At 45.8% G+C, this 17,098-nt stretch overlaps 1 protein-coding gene across 1 annotated transcript; it reads right to left on the reverse strand.

The window, feature by feature from the left end:
• Positions 1 to 1,463: 1,463 nt before the first annotated feature.
• Positions 1,464 to 15,789, reverse strand: LOC311129975 (acetylcholine receptor subunit alpha-like; the record flags this gene model as incomplete). The annotated part of the gene is made up of 9 exons (XM_084162546.1): positions 1,464 to 1,595; positions 1,688 to 1,927; positions 2,653 to 2,876; positions 5,912 to 6,149; positions 6,356 to 6,551; positions 6,936 to 7,045; positions 7,383 to 7,427; positions 14,611 to 14,753; positions 15,744 to 15,789. 9 exons carry the CDS (start codon positions 15,787 to 15,789, stop codon positions 1,464 to 1,466), a joined length of 1,374 nt encoding a protein of 457 aa, XP_084018672.1.
• Between the last annotated feature and the right edge of the window lie 1,309 nt (positions 15,790 to 17,098).

Here is a 17,098-nt window from a genome sequence, read left to right on the forward strand (position 1 = left end):
TGGTCCCGGGGATCGAACCCACTACCTTGGCGTTACAAGCGCCGTGCTCTACCAGCTGAGCTACAGAGGACCACATATGTATTCACCCCCTTTGCTATGAAGCCCCTAAATAAGATCTGGTGCAACCAATTACCTTCAGAAGTCACATAATTAGTTGAATAAAGTCCACCTATGTGCAATCTAAGTGTCACATGATCTGTCACATGATCTCAGGATATATACACCTGTTCTGAAAGGCCCCAGAGTCTTGGTCAGAATTGAAGGAATGATGGGTGGTGCTAAATACAGGGAAATTATTGAGGGAAACCTGTTTCAGTCTTCCAGAGATTTGAGACTGGGACGGAGGTTCACCTTCCAGCAGGACAATGACCCTAAGCATACTTCTAAAGCAACACTCGAGTGGTTTAAGGGGAAACATTGAAATGTCTTGGAATGGCCTAGTCAAAGCCCAGACCTCAATCCAATTGAGAATATGTGGTATGGCTTAAAGATTGCTGTACACCAGCAGAACCCATCCAATTTGAAGGAGCTGGAGCAGTTTTGCTTTGAAGAATGGGCAAAAATCCCAGTGGCTAGATGTGCCAAGCTTATAGAGACATACCCCAAGAGACTTGCAGCTGTAATTGCTGCAAAAGGTGGCTCTACAAAGTATTGACTTTTGGGTGAATAGTTATGCATGCTCAAGTTTTCTGTTTTTTAAAACTTATTTCTTGTTTGTTTCACAAGAAAAAATATTTAGCATCTTCAAAGTGGTAGGCATGTTGTGTAAATCAAATGATACAAACCCCCCAAAAATCCATTTTAATTCCAGGTTATATGGCAACAAAATAGGAAAAATGCCAAGGGGGGTGAATACTTTCGCAAGCCACTGTATCTATCTCTATAGGAATGTTGCACATGGGCCTCTCACAATACAGTCTGTTGTAGTGTTCAGGACCTCAATGTTCCACAATGTTTCACCTGCAGTACTTTTTAGTAAATGTTGCCATTTTTGATGGCATTGATTATTATCGCACCGGTTCAAATATGATTTACTTTGATCGCACAATATCCTTAGTAGCTAGTAGACACATATAGAAAATAGTCAACCAGTGTCAAGTAGGCCTATCAATTTTATTTAAATACTGTATTAAAGATTAATGAAAATATATAACAAAACAAATTGAGTAAAGACAACAAATATTTTGATTACAAAAACTTGATTAGAATGGATAATGTAGATCAACTGTTCTACAATACACATGAGTGAAAATATGGATAAACATGCATGCACCCAGCGATCTGAAGTAATTGCAAACCACCCAATAATAATTAATGTATGAGGGTCAAAAACACAGCCCTCATACAGCAATCTTTGACTTTAAGGTCATAGGGCCAAGAATCACTAGGGCCCAGAGTGTTACCTGGTCAGTTCATAAGGTGAATAAAAACGTCTGGCCCTACTCAGGACACCCCGCAGACCTCTAAGGCGTCATGCTGAGCTCAATGAGACGGCCTGCGAACACTCCTAGTGTGCCAATGATACACACTGCCATGAACACACACAGCAGAATGTGATCCAGCACCATGGCCACAAACTTCCACTCTTCAGCAGCCTGGGAAAAGAGGAGAGCAGTTAGAAACACTCAAACCGAGATCTTTAAGGAAAGAACTGTGGGAAGGATGGAAATTAATTCCATAGTCTTACGCTGTTGGACTCCTCATCAGATTTCATGGTCTCAGCAATGTACTTAACCCCCTCAATAGCACTGCGTACATCTGGGTTCTTGGTCATGGGGGACTGGTAGGTGACTGCAGTAGGGGTGGGCTTTCCTGAGATGTCTGAGATGTCAAAGTCAGCACCATAGATGCTTTTATCCTGTTTCTCCTTTGCAGGACGCTTCATTGTTGAGAAGAACATGAGGTTGGGAATGGTGTCAATAAAAATCTGGGAAGCAAAAAATATGAAAGGAATTAACTCCGTAATTAATAATATGCAACAACTTTGTGTAAAAACAGACAATGATAAATAGACTGGTAAAATGCATACAATGAGATAAAAGGCTAATTAATAAACATATTCATTCAGATATTGTCTAGCTCCTGAATCACAAAAGTAGGTTTAAAAAGCGGTAATATAGTAAACAAGTTCAATCATCTATATTCTGTCACTAGATGGCAGTACTGGGCAAGACATTAACAGGGCAAAAACAATGTTGAGACTACTATTATGTAGACTTGATACCACACACAGGAGGTTAGTGGCACCTTGATTGGGGAGGACAGGCTTGTGGTAACGGCTGGAGCGGAATCAGTGGAATGGTATCAAATACATCAAACACAAGGTTTCCATGTGTTTGATGCCATTCCATTTTTTTCATTCCGGCCATTATTATGAGCTGTTCTCCCCTCAGCAGCCTCCACTGACACCACACTATCTGTCATGTTATTTTATGAAGAATTTGTAAATACATATACAAAAATACATACATTTCTAAACTGTCAAACACATAACATTCACAAACCAGAGTGCACAAGTCATCCTTTGCCATGTCATTTAAAATCCAAATGAACCCAAATACTATTGTAAGTAAAGCACCATGGTATAAAGTTCTTAACTAAGTTCTTAAAAAAAAAAAAATTCATTGGTAGAAATGTGCCAGCTTTGCCCACCTTGCGAACCCAGGGAGACATGGTGTGAGTGCTGGGGGAGCGGTGGTGGGTGTTGATGACGATGACAGTGATGATAATGGAGGCAATGACGAAGACCATTGTGAAGAGCATGTACTTCCCGATGAGAGGCACAGCACTGGAGGTGGAGGGGATGAGCTCAACGATGACCAGCAGGAACACAGTCAGAGACAGCAGGACAGAGATACTCAGAGTCATCTTCTCACCTGAGGAAACACATGTCCACAAAACTCAGGTAAACAAAAGTAGACGCATACTGAAGCATTCATCTATGGAGAAAGGCACAATTGAAGCATGCAATAATGCAAATTATCTGCCATTGTCACATAATGTCATACATTTCATAATCAGTCAATCACACAGCACGCAGACAGATTTGAGCAGTTCAGTGGAGAAACGAGGCTCATGACAAAGACTGAACATATGCTCATAGGGAGGCCACTGAGATTCATAACAATGGATTCAATGTTAAACACTGTGAGAGCAGTTAATAACTGGGTACGAATGGGCTAAAACAAATATTACAGGTACAGCAATGCTCCAGTGCAACTCAACTGTGACACCCTTTACAATTTAATTAAACAAATCAATGAATATCTCATCAAAGTGAGCTGGTTTGATAGTAATTTGGTCTCAATACATGGTGACCTAATCCCCACTCTGGTTTGTCCCCAATCTCTCAGATTAATTACAAGAGGGTTTGACATGATTATTGTGATAATTGATCAGAGAGAGAGAGACTGATAGTGAGAGAGAGACACACAGTGCCATAATTCACAGTGATGAATCGACACTGACTCACAGAGACACAGGAGGGTCATAATGTTAGAGGGTAGCAGTGACATTGTTCCTCTAGCAGTCAGCATCATCACACCCTTTAGGGCACCAACTCATTGTGACCACAGGGAGGAGTAGCCTGTGGTCCAATTGACCTCCTCCGACCTCTCTTTCAGCCCTCCACTAAACGGAGGGCTAGCGGAGGGCTGAAAGATCCTGCTGCCTAGTCACCTTACCCCTATACAGTGGGGGAAAAAAGTATTTAGTCAGCCACCAATTGTGCAAGTTTTCCCACTTAAAAAGATGAGAGAGGCCTGTCATTTTCATCATAGGTACACGTCAACTATGACAGACAAATTGAGATTTTTTTTCTCCAGAAAATCACATTGTAGGATTTTTAATGAATTTATTTGCTAATTATGGTGGAAAATAAGTATTTGGTCACCTACAAACAAGCAAGATTTCTGGCTCTCACAGACCTGTAACTTCTTCTTTAAGAGGCTCCTCTGTCCTCCACTCGTTACCTGTATTAATGGCACCTGTTTGAACTTGTTATCAGTATAAAAGACACCTGTCCACAACCTCAAACAGTCACACTCCAAACTCCACTATGGCCAAGACCAAAGAGCTGTCAAAGGACACCAGAAACAAAATTGTAGACCTGCACCAGGCTGGGAAGACTGAATCTGCAATAGGTAAGCAGCTTGGTTTGAAGAAATCAACTGTGGGAGCAATTATTAGGAAATGGAAGACATACAAGACCACTGATAATCTCCCTCAATCTGGGGCTCCACGCAAGATCTCACCCTGTGGGGTCAAAATGATCACAAGAACGGTGAGCAAAAATCCCAGAACCACACGGGGGGACCTAGTAAATGACCTGCAGAGAGCTGGGACCAAAGTAACAAAGCCTACCATCAGTAACACACTACGCCGCCAGGGACTCAAATCCTGCAGTGCCAGACGTGTCCCCCTGCTTAAGCCAGTACATGTCCAGGCCCGTCTGAAGTTTGCTAGAGTGCATTTGGATGATCCAGAAGAGGATTGGGAGAATGTCATATGGTCAGATGAAACCAAAATATAACTTTTTGGTAAAAACTCAACTCGTCGTGTTTGGAGGACAAAGAATGCTGAGTTGCATCCAAAGAACACCATACCTACTGTGAAGCATGGGGGTGGAAACATCATGCTTTGGGGCTGTTTTTCTGCAAAGGGACCAGGACGACTGATCCGTGTAAAGGAAAGAATGAATGGGGCCATGTATATATATATATATATATATATATATATATATATAAATTATTTTTTTTTTTTTAAATTCTACCATATGTTATTTTTAGTACAACATTGATATTGATTACTGCATTGTTGGGTTTAAAGCTTGCAAGAAAGGCATTTCACTGTATTTGTGACATTAAGACTTGAAACTTGGACAGGGATTCTGCTTATAAAAATAACTCAAAGCTGAGTCTCTATAAATTGTTACCTGAACAATATTGCCCTACAATAGCTAGATAGAGTAAAGGAATTAGTGATTTAATTTGTCCCATCCCATGTTGCCTTCCATACGTATAGACCTATACACAAACAACCTCATGTAAGCAAACAGACGTACAGGCAAACAGACAATAGAATTTCAAGTATGTGTTATTTTCAGTTGAACACATTCACACCCAGACCTCGTTCACACAGACTCTAGAATGTGAACTATGTGTTGTTTGTGAACTTTGTGTTGCTGTTCAGTCAAATCAGTGAACCTAGAATACTTCCATTTGGCATCACAGCCCATCCACAGCATCATACTGTAACAGCAGCCATATCAGAGCTAGGCAGCCAGTGATGCATTATACATTAAAGGAAAGGCCTGTTCGCAGACATGGCAGCACACAGGGTCTCTGGGTAATGAGGTAGGCCTCCACACTGGGAACAGGGCCAAATGCTAGCTGAGACACAGCACTGGTACAGCTAATGTAGCTACTAAGAACTTCTGAGGCCCAGAGACAGATACAGGTGTAGGATCATAATTTTACCAGTATTGTCGTAGAAAAATAATCCTGCAGCAACAGGTTTTTAACGTTTAGTTCATATTGTTGTTTGATTGGTGGTTAGGCTTTTAGCTGGACAGAAGAAGGCTACATGAAAAGTGCAGTACTGTTAATATAACCGTATGTAAGTGCAGGTTTTCAGTGAATGTATGTAAATCACGAAGCTCATCCTCATTTCCTGTGTCGCAGGAAAATTCTCAGCAACAAAAGAGTGATCAAATTAAGATCCTACATCTGTAGGAGGACAAGCGTGTAGTTGAAGCTACCAGCCGATGCAGGTACAGTACTTCACAACCACTTCATAAGCCATTAACCTTGCAGCTATGATGCAGAAACTGGGAGACAAAATATATTTCAGTTAATCTTCAGCCAATAAAAGGGATTTAGAACTGAAATGATTGAAGGGATGCTATACTAACCAGAGTCAGTGGGCAGATAGAACACTAGGCCAGTGAGGAAGGAGAAGAGCATGCAGGGGATGATGACGTTGACGATGAAGTAGAGAGGTAGCCGCAGCATCAGGAAGTGGTAGGTGATGTCCAGGTAGGGCGTGTCAGGGCAGCAGGCATAGTACACCCAGTGTTTCCAGCTGCGGTAATCCTTCATCACCCACTCTCCACTCTCCATGAAGTTACTCAGGTCAGGACGGTCGCTGTCCTGGTGGAGACAGGTAATAAAGATGTCATGAAGACTCAACAGACCAGGAAGGGCTCAACCTAATTGGTAGGTTTTAGGACTGGTGGTATTTTGTAATGCTTTTAGAATCATGTGTTAAATCAGTAATGGACTGTATGTGTTTGGGTAACACAGGAGTTACACAGGGGATCAATAGAGAAAAATGTCAAAATGGTGATGATTATTACGGGATTGACGACAACCAAGTTGCCATCATAGGTCCAGGTACCCAGCTTCATGCTGCAGTTCTGCAGGTCAAAGGGGAAGTGCAGCACGATGATCTCACAGTAACTCTTGAATATGGCAGGGGGGTTCCACGTGATCATGCCAGTGTGCTCCAGCAGCACTTTGGTCTCGTGAACGATGGCAAAGTCACCGTCAGCACTGCAGGCATACACAAACACAGGCATCAAACACAGGAAATAATGTTAACACAGAGGGACATCACTGCCTGGGGCTTGGCATGGCCCTGCCATCACAGGCCAACCAACCAGAGCTGAGACTGGTACAGGTTGCTGTGGCATAGGAGCTGGTTGTCAGGGAGAAACAGCAGTGTGTCAGACGCAGCATATGGTGTGGGTGGAACCTGTGATATAGAAGCCAGATTTAGCCTGATGCAATCTGAGCTCTCACCCACTCTGCACAGAGGGAAAAGAGAGGGAAACGTCATATAGTTTGAAAACATAATCACACCCAGAGTCAAGGAAAGTATCAGTGAGAGAATGGTAAAAAGAAAGACATTTGATGCAAATATGGCCTGATTCTTACTTGTTATAGAGAACGAGGTCAGGACGCCAAATGTCAGTGGAGGGCACTCTTATCTTTTTGATTCCACCATAATCCTCAGGATTCCATTGCAAGTTCACATCCTTCCATTGCTGGAAAATGACAGCACAAAGTACAAAGAGCATGAATAGAAAATATCAGATAGATTATTTGAAGTTCCTGACTTGAAGTCTGATTCAGAGAGGAATAATTTCAATAGGGAATTTTTCAGAGAACGTTTTATTACAGTTTATCGAAAATAAATATAATTCAACGGTTTATAGGGATTTTACACTATTTTCAGAAATTATGGTTAAATTCATTGTAATTATTACCCATACTTACATTTTCCTTGTAATTACTCTCTTACAAAATAGCCAGAAAGAAAATATTTTGATCTCATATTTACTGTATATTGCAATGTTGATACAGGAAACGGCAGAAACAAACCTGTTTCAGTCTAACATTGCTGTTGACAATCTGGTTGACCTCATCCTGTAGAGAAAGGGAATTGATTTTAGTTTCTACTGTTATGAAACCAATAATTAGCCTATGGATATTGTTGCACTCGCTCAGTCTAGGGGTCTTAGGCCTAGTTAACTGGTCTGTAACCTTATTTAAGATGTGAATCAATGTGAGAAATCAGCATATGCAATGTATGTACTCCATCTTGACATCTTGGTCAGCCAGTCAAAGAGGATTACCATTTGTTCAGATCGTGACAAAATAAATATGTACAAAAAGGAAAAATATAAAAGGAATGCCCAAACGAAAAACTTCAAAACAAACGAAAAGACTCATGGCCACAAAACAGAATCAGCAGCGTCACAACTCTGCCATCTGGGAACTGTATCTTGGTAGAGTGTGCCTAACTGTGTGCTAGCACTAAACTACCTACTACATAACACCTCCCCCATCAAGAAAAGTAAAGAAAAAACCTCACATAGTCACCAGTATCTATTTTCCTGAATTTTCCTCAACTTTTCCCCCCTATTTCTTTTCCATAAAACTTCCTTAACTGAAGAGACCAAACTATGTACACTATAAACACCAGAGCTGCAAAACAATAAGACTTGGCTTCAGAAAACCTCACCTCTGAGATAAAGCCATTCTAGAAAACCAGACAAACCAAAACCATCAAATTCACTGGTCTGCATTCAGCTAATTTCTTCCTGCCAAAAGTCTCTGACTTGAGCAAACCAAGGGACAACATGTAACCCCTATGGTTCTAAACGGAGAGATCAATTCCATTCCCTAGGCCCATGGTCACAAGCACCAAGCTCCATCTGATATGAGACTTAGAGCACCCACCACCAGGGACAAGTGAACGTTGACCACAACTTCAGCAAACTCACTAGGAACACCATCCCCGTTCCCCAACACCTCTTTGCTCCCGCACTGGAGGGGAACTGGAGGGGAACTGTTAGCCTCCTCACTTTCCTCCACCTTAACCGGAGACACACTAGGCCTACATGCTGCAGGAACATTCAACCGCTCCTTAACAACAGGAAGGGACAAAACCGGTGGATCTGGCTTTTCCACCAAACTCACTTTGTCACAGATTCAGCCGAGGCTGCTCCTCCTCCTTGCTCGGGCAGGCTTCGGCGTTCGTCGTCCCCGGAGTACTAGCTGCTACCGATCGATGTTTCGATGTTTGTCTTGTTTGGTCTTTATTGTTTACACCTGTTTCCCATTATGTTACATTGTATTCCCTTTAAAAAACCCTGTCTCTCATTGTTTGTTGTGTGTGATTGTTTTCCGTGAGGTCGGCAGTTGTTGTTGTATGAGAATAGTGTTCCTCCCTGTTTGGAGGTTTTGTTTTGTATGTTCTTTTACTGTGCAAGTAAAGTACGTCTGCCAGTAGCTCGGTGTCCTGCGCTTGACTTCGTTCACCGCATACACGTCACCTTGACAGAATCACACACCACACATGGAGTCAGCAGGAGCGGCGGTGCCAGCTGGATCAATGGAAGAACGCGTCGAACAACAAGCGGCCATGATCCAGGCTCTCGGCACCTCCATGGAACGGGTGGTGAGCACTATGGAGCGATGGGAAAGAGGGGGTCTGCCTACACCTCCTCCGACGATACCACCACCATCGGCGATGCCCATCGCTTCACCTCCGGGGTCCAGTGGGATTCGGCTCTCGCTCCCGAGGGCTTATGATGGCACAGCTGCCGGGTGTCAGGGTTTCCTGCTCCAGGTTGAACTCTACCTGGCAACCATCCACCCGGTGCCCTCGGGATACGAGAGCGTGTCCGCCCTCATCTCCTGTCTGTCCGGCAAGGCGCTGGAGTGGGCCAACGCCGAGTGGGGGGGAATAGACGCCGCTACTGTCAACTATGCGGAGTTCACCCGCCGCTTCAGGGCAGTATTCGATCATCCACCAGAGGGTAAAGCGGCGGGTGAGCGTCTATTCCACCTCAGACAGGGGAGGAGGAGCGCACAGGAGTTCGCACTGGACTTCTGGACGCTGGCTGCCAACGCGGGATGGAATGAGAGGGCCCTCGTCGACCACTACAGATGTAGCCTGAGGGAGGATGTGCATCGGGAATTGGCCTGCAGGGACACCAACCTCAGCTTCGACCAACTGGTGGACATGTCAATTCGCCTGGATACCCTGTTGGCTACCCGTGGACGTCCTGATTCAGGGCCGTCCATTCCATCCCCCAGCACTTCCTAGCCGACCCCTATGGAGCTCGGAGGTGCTGGTGCTAGGGAGACCAGGAGAGAGACCAGGAGAGAAGCCGTCCCCTGCACCAACTGTGGCCGCAGAGGACACACTGCTGGTCGGTGCTGTGGAGGGTCTCCTAGGAATCGAGGCAGTAGGCAGCACACTGATGAGTCATTCCAGGTGAGTAGGCACCCAACTCACCCAGAGCTCTCTGTTGCGCATATGTGTATTAAAGTTGTGTTTCCCGAGGTTTCTCCTCACTCCCAGCATAAGGCGCAAGTAGATTCAGGCGCAGCTGAAAATTGTATCGATCGCCAGTTCACCTATAACTTAGGGATTCCTATTGTACCAGTTGATGTGCCCTTCCCCATCCATGCCCTAGATAGCCGCCCTTTGGGGTCAGGATTGATTAAGGAAGTCACAGCGCCTCTCAGGATGAAAACGCAGGAGGGCCATGAGGAGATAATTTGTTTGTATTTGATTGATTCTCCTGCGTTTCCCGTGGTGTTGGGGCTTCCCTGGTTAACATCTCATGACCCCAACATTTCATGGCAACAGAGGGCTCTCAAGGGATGGTCTGATCAGTGTTTCGGGCGGTGTGTAGGTGTTTCCGTAGGGGCAACGACGGTGGAAAGCCCGAACCAAGTTCCCACCATGCACATTCCACCTGAGTATGCCGATTTGGCACTCGTCTTCTGTAAAAAGAAGGCGACTCAATTACCACCTCATCGACAGGGGGATTGTGCGATAGACCTCCAGGTAGGCGCTGCACTTCCTCGTAGTCATGTGTATCCTCTGTCTCAGGAGGAGACGGCGGCTATGGAGACATATGTCACCGAATCTCTGAGACAGGGATACATATGGCCGTCCACTTCCCCTGCGTCATCGAGTTTCTTTTTTGTGAAGAAGAAGGATGGGGGTTTACACCCGTGTATTGATTACCGTGGTCTCAATCAGATCACAATCAAATACAGCTATCCTCTCCCTCTGATTGCTAGTATGACGGAGTCATTACACGGGGCGCGATTCTTCTCAAAATTGGATCTCAGGAGCGCGTACAACCTGGTGCGCATTAGGGAGGGAGATGAGTGGAAGACAGCATTCAGTACCACCTCGGGTCACTATGAGTACCTCGTTATGCCATACGGTTTAATGAATGCTCCTTCAGTCTTCCAATCGTTTGTGGACGAGATTTTCTGGGACTTGCATGGACAGGGTGTAGTGGTGTATATTGATGACATTCTAATATACTCCGCTACACGAGCCGAGCATGTGTCCCTGGTGCGTCGGGTGCTTGGTAGACTGTTGGAGCATGACCTGTATGCGAAGGCGGAGAAATGTCTGTTCTTCCAGGAGTCCATCTCCTTCCTGGGACATCGGTTGTCCGCGTCAGGGGTGGAGATGGAGATTGACCGCGTTTCAGCCGTGCGTAATTAGCAGACTCCCACCACGGTGAAGGAAGTGCAGCGGTTCTTGGGTTTTGCCAATTACTACCAGAGGTTTATCCGGGGCTTTGGACAGGTAGCAGCTCCCATTACCTCCCTGCTAAAGGGGGGTCCCGTGCATCTGCAGTGGTCGGCTGAGGCGGACAGGGCTTTTAGACATCTGAAGGACCTGTTTACCTCGGCTCCAGTGCTGGCACATCCGGATCCCTCTTTGGCGTTCCAAGTTGAAGTGGATGCGTCCGAGGCTGGGATCGGTGCTGTACTGTCTCAGCGCTCGGGTACGCCACCAAAACTCCGCCCCTGTGCTTTCTATTCTAAGAAGCTCAGTCCGGCGGAGCGCAATTATGACGTGGGGGACAGGGAGCTGTTAGCTGTGGTTCAAGCCCTGAAGGTGTGGAGGCATTGGCTTGAGGGGGCTAAACACCCTTTTCTCATTTTGACTGACCATCGTAACCTGGAGTACATCCGGGCAGCGAGGAGGCTGAACCCTCGCCAGGCAAGGTGGGCTATGTTTTTTACCCGATTTGTATTTAAGCTCACCTATAGACCAGGGTCACAGAACGCTAAGGCAGACTCCCTGTCCCGACTATATGACACAGAGGAGAGGTCCATTGAGCCCACTCCCATACTCCCGGAGTCTTGTCTGGTGGCACCGGTGTGTGGGAGGTTGATGCGGACATTGAGCGGGCGTTACGTACCGATCCTACTCCCCCACAGTGTCCAGAGGGTCGGAAGTACGTGCCGCTCGAGGTTTGTGATCGATTGATATATTGGGCTCACATGTCACCCTCCTCTGATCATCCTGGTATTGGTCGGACAGTGCACTGCCTTAGTGGGAAGTACTGGTGGCCCACTTTAGCTAAGGACGTGAGGGTTTATGTTTCCTCCTGCTCGGTGTGCGCCCAGTGTAAGGCGCCTAGACACCTGCCCAGAGGGAAGTTACAACCCCTACCCGTTCCACAACGGCCGTGGTCTCACCTATCGGTGGATTTTGTCACGGACATTACCCCCTCCCAGGGGAACACGACGATCTTGGTCGTTGTGGATCGGTTTTCGAAGGCCTGCCGTCTCATTCCTATGCCAGGTCTCCCTACAGCCCTACAAACTGCTGACGCTCTGTTTACACACGTCTTCCGGCACTACGGGGTACCTGAGGATATAGTGTCTGATCGGGGTCCCCAGTTCACCTCTAGAGTCTGGAGGGCGTTTATGGAACGTCTGGGGGTCTCGATTAGCCTTACCTCAGGTTTTCACCCCGAAAGTAATGGGCAGGTGGAGAGAGTGAACCAGGAGGTGGGTAGGTTTCTGAGGTCCTATTGCCAGGACCGGCAGGGGGAGTGGTCGGGATATATCCCCTGGGCAGAGATAGCCCAAAACTCACTCCGCCACTCCTCCATTAACCTTACGCCTTTTCAGTGTGTGCTAGGGTATCAGCCGGTCCTGGCACCTTGGCATCAGAGCCAGATTGAAGCCCCTGCGGTGGACGAGTGGTTTCAGCGCTCGGAAGAAACCTGGAACGCTGCGCATGTCCAACTGCAACGGGCTATCAGGCGGCAAAAGGTGAGCGCCGACCGCCACCGCAGTGAGGCTCCGGTGTTTGCACCGGGAGATCGGGTCTGGCTCTCGACCCGAAACCTGCCCCTTCGCCTGCCCTGCCGGAAGCTGGGTCGGCGGTTTGTGGGGCCATTTAAAGTCCTGAGGAGATTGAACGAGGTATGTTATAGGTTACAACTGCCCATTAATTACCGCATTAACCCCTCGTTCCATGTGTCTCTCCTCAGGCCGGTAGTAGCTGGTCCACTCCAGGAGAGTGAGGTACGAGAGGCTCCTCCGCCCCCACTGGACATCGAGGGGGCTCTGGCATACTCAGTCCGGTCCATCTTGGATTCGAGGCGTCGGATGGGGGGCCTGCAGTATCTCGTGGAGTGGGAGGGGTACGGTCCGGAGGAACGGTGCTGGGTCCCTAGGAGGGACATTCTAGATCCCTCCATGTTGAGGGATTTCCACCGGAGTCATCCGACTCGCCCTGCTCCGCGTCCTCCTGGCCGTCCCCGAGGCCGGGGTCGGCGCACGGCTGGAGCCGCGCGTCAAGGGGGGGGTACTGTCACAGATTCAGCCGAGGCTGCTCCTCCTCCTTGCTCGGGCAGGCTTCGGCGTTCGTCGTCCCCGGAGTACTAGCTGCTACCGATCGATGTTTCGGTGTTTGTCTTGTTTGGTCTTTATTGTTTACACCTGTTTCCCATTATGTTACATTGTATTCCCTTTAAAAAACCCTGTCTCTCATTGTTTGTTGTGTGTGATTGTTTTCCGTGAGGTCGGCAGTTGTTGTTGTATGAGAATAGTGTTCCTCCCTGTTTGGAGGTTTTGTTTTGTATGTTCTTTTACTGTGCAAGTAAAGTACGTCTGCCAGTAGCTCGGTGTCCTGCGCTTGACTTCGTTCACCGCATACACGTCACCTTGACACACTTCTTCAAGCTCCTGATTCTCATCACAATACACAATACAAAAAAAGTGTCAGCTACATCGACCCCTGACAAACAACCTCATGGTCAGCCTGTGGTGGCACCACAACCTCTACTGGGAACCAAAGAGTCACTGACAACCACTGAATCCAACAGATCACTTGGGGGAACCAAATCATTACTCAGACCACAAAGAGAAACTAGTTGTTCATTGTTACTCAACTCAACGTAGAACATCGTCCTAAATTGACACCTGAATTAACCTCATCCTCAAACTGCAGAGGGCACACTACATCACATATCTCTGTCCAGAAGGTCTCAGCTAGAGACACAAGAATCTCCTTCCTCACTACGGAGAACCATTTCCTGGGAGCCACTGTCTAGTTTGGCAAATAATGTTTCCTCTAAGTCCCCACACACATCATCCTCCATGTCTGGTTTGCCATCAGTACTCTTCTGAACCCGATTAACTTCACAAACTGGGGATACCTCAAAACTCTCATTGAAAGACTCCACCCCCTGAGACACCTGACTTTTAATTTGGCTTACCCAAACCTGATCACTTGGGAAAACTAGCTTATCACTCTGATCACTGGAGAAACCTGGTTTAGAATGTCTGACTGTCTGACTGACTGTCAACACAAACTTCCTCACCTGTATGCAGCCCTTCACTCATCTGCTGTTTCAAAACTGCCATTTCCTGTTCTAGTCTCGCTATTTCCAACAAATATTCTTCCTCCTGGCTGCTATCCACCAGAACTCACTCCACTGTTCCCATAACAGCACTGCAACATCTAACTTGTTCAACTCCTCTGCTATTTCAACCTCCAACATTTTTGCCACCTGACCTAATAGATCCCTCGTTGGCATGAGAAAGCCCCAACTATCCTCTACCTCAGCACAAAACAATACTGGCTCAAACGCCCCAATAGTCAAAATCAGTAGGCCAAACAGAACCAACTCATTGACTGACAGAAGTCACAGTTAGTCACTAGCTCACCGCTAACCAACCAATACATGCACCTACTACATAACACTGCATAGTGTTGACAGTGATGTGAATGCATGATTGCATGATTAATATTGGTTTTTCTTACCACACTGATGAGTTGAATGAGCTGCAGACCAACTGTAACCACCACTGGGTCCCTGAAGTGAGCGACAGGACGCACCACCTTGTTGTAGCCAGTGAACAGGGTTTTCACCAGACGGGTTTCATCATCAGAGCTCCAGGCAGAGCCTACAAGAAACACAGAGACAGCTTGATGTGTTGCTCACATGGCAGAGATTGAGAGATGTTGTGTTTACAGCACCAGCAGACTGCTAAGTAGTGGTTAATGTATGTGCAAATACAGTAGTATTAAATGTATTAAGTTTCTTCCCATCTTCCTCCCCTCAGATTTCCCTCCCTCCCTCCCATCCTTATTTCCCTTCCTTCCTTCCTTCCTTCCTTCCTTCCTTCCTTCCTTCCTTCCTTCCTTCCTTCCTTCCTTCCTTCCTTCCTTCCTTCCTTCCTTCCTTCCTTCCTTCCTTCCTTCCTTCCTTCCTTCCTTCCTAACTACTTATTTCATACACTGTTATATACCAGTGGTATACTATCATTGTGGAATGCTGGAGGTGATAGAGATGAGAGATCCATCAATACAGATAGTGTTTCAGACTCGACATCCGCTATTTCCGTTACATATTTGACCCATGCCAGAGCGTATCCCATTTCATTTTCCGCTTGACCTTGAAACGAAGCCTAGTGTGTGCAAGAACATACTACGAAAGCATGAATGACGTTTTGAGACATTGAAAACAGTAAAATTGTCTGAAATATAATATATTATATGAAACAATTGACTCAATCATTCAAGCACAAATAGATGGAGGTTAAAAAACTAAGTGCACATGCCCCTGTCAATCAAGAGAGCCTAATGCTGGATGCCTTTTTAAAAATTCCAACATTTCCAACAGGCACTAGCTTAGCTAGGATATACCTCATATAAGATTTGAAATCTTATAGTTAACTAATGGATAAAGCATTACCAAGAATCCATGCGAAATGATCTAATTATGTAGATATCCCTTGATTAATGGGCTAGATTTGTAAGATATGCAAATATTGGTTTAGGATAGACTATCACCTAAAATATCCTGGCAAAGGTATGTTATAACCGACAGAAGAACAGAAATGGCAAACTCATTTTATCAGTCAGCCAACATGCATGTTTAGAATATGGCTTACCTGCTAGAATGATAAGGAGATGAGAAACAAAAAGTAGACGATTCATTCTTATGTTCGTTTCCCATAAACTCTGGGGTATCCAATGTCCTGAGTCTTCGAGGGTAAGCGGCTAGTTAATTAACAACATTATTTCTGTCTACTTTAAAATGAGGTCAGAATAATTGCAACACTGACTTGCTGCTTCAAGTACTGTATTACGGAACAGTATTGTTGTTTCCTGACAGCATATGTTATGAGCCACCACCAATAGCTGTCATTTGAGAGGGCCACATTCTTTGTCGTCCCTCACATGTTATAAGCACTACATGCCTGGCTAATCTAGCACTAAAATATCTCACAGTGCAATACACTTCCCATATTGAAAGACAGTAATAGCATATGGCTGCTTTCCAAAATGAGCGCATTTGTTGTGATATATTTACAATTAGGCTACTCATGAACAGAGAAAGGGACATTTGATACTGTTCCCATTGGTAAACTTGTGTTCCATTATGATGTCATTTCCATAATCATTATTTGGGAATCCTATGTGAGCAGTTGATTACATGTCAAATACAGTAATCAAACTGCCACCAATGTTGTCCTCTTTGATGATCTCACCCCTGATGGAGATGATATGTCTCCCTCTTAGGATAATGTTGGACTGCAAAATATCCACAACATCTACCCCATCTAGCCACTGCAATGAGTTTCCAGATGGCCAGGTATAAAACACCCCATCACTGTACACCTGCCCCTCCCCACCAAGGCATTGATGGGACCAGGCAACTCAATTTCCTTACAGCCTCGACCCGTTCAATCAGCCAGTCACTCAACCAGCCGCCTCATTCATCTTATTTAGGGGCAAATTGCAATTTTGGCAATGTCTGAATTAAGAGAGATCTGTCTCTTAGCCCCTCCACTTCTCTCCCCATTCCTATCATAGACCACCTGAATCCTACAGCGCGTAAGTACCTCCTGCCTGGACCCAACCCATGTGACCCTGGAGAAACCCATTGAATCTGCCCATTCAAGCTCATCAAGGTCAGGCAGTGGGACTGTGTCATCCTGCCGTTGCGGTTGAGACACAGTTCTTTCTTTCAGCAGGAGTCAGCCCTTCTATAGCCCTGCGGGAATCTCTCTCAATCAGACCTATTTTACTCCCTATTCTACATGTGATTAAAATGCTCTCTTAACCTGAATCTGAATAGTAATAATGTGGTGTCTGTGGAACATCTGCTGGGGATGGCAGAGCATTGAGCATCTCCTGCTGCATGTTTGTGCGCCCTGCCAGATTATGTGGATTACACTTTCCATGGTAGAGATGATTATGTCTGTTACTTGGATATTTTTACATAATATTTCACCTAAAAAAT

Source organism: Coregonus lavaretus (genome assembly GCF_964263955.1).
Source record: "Coregonus lavaretus genome assembly, chromosome: 5".
Taxonomy (NCBI): domain Eukaryota; kingdom Metazoa; phylum Chordata; class Actinopteri; order Salmoniformes; family Salmonidae; genus Coregonus; species Coregonus lavaretus.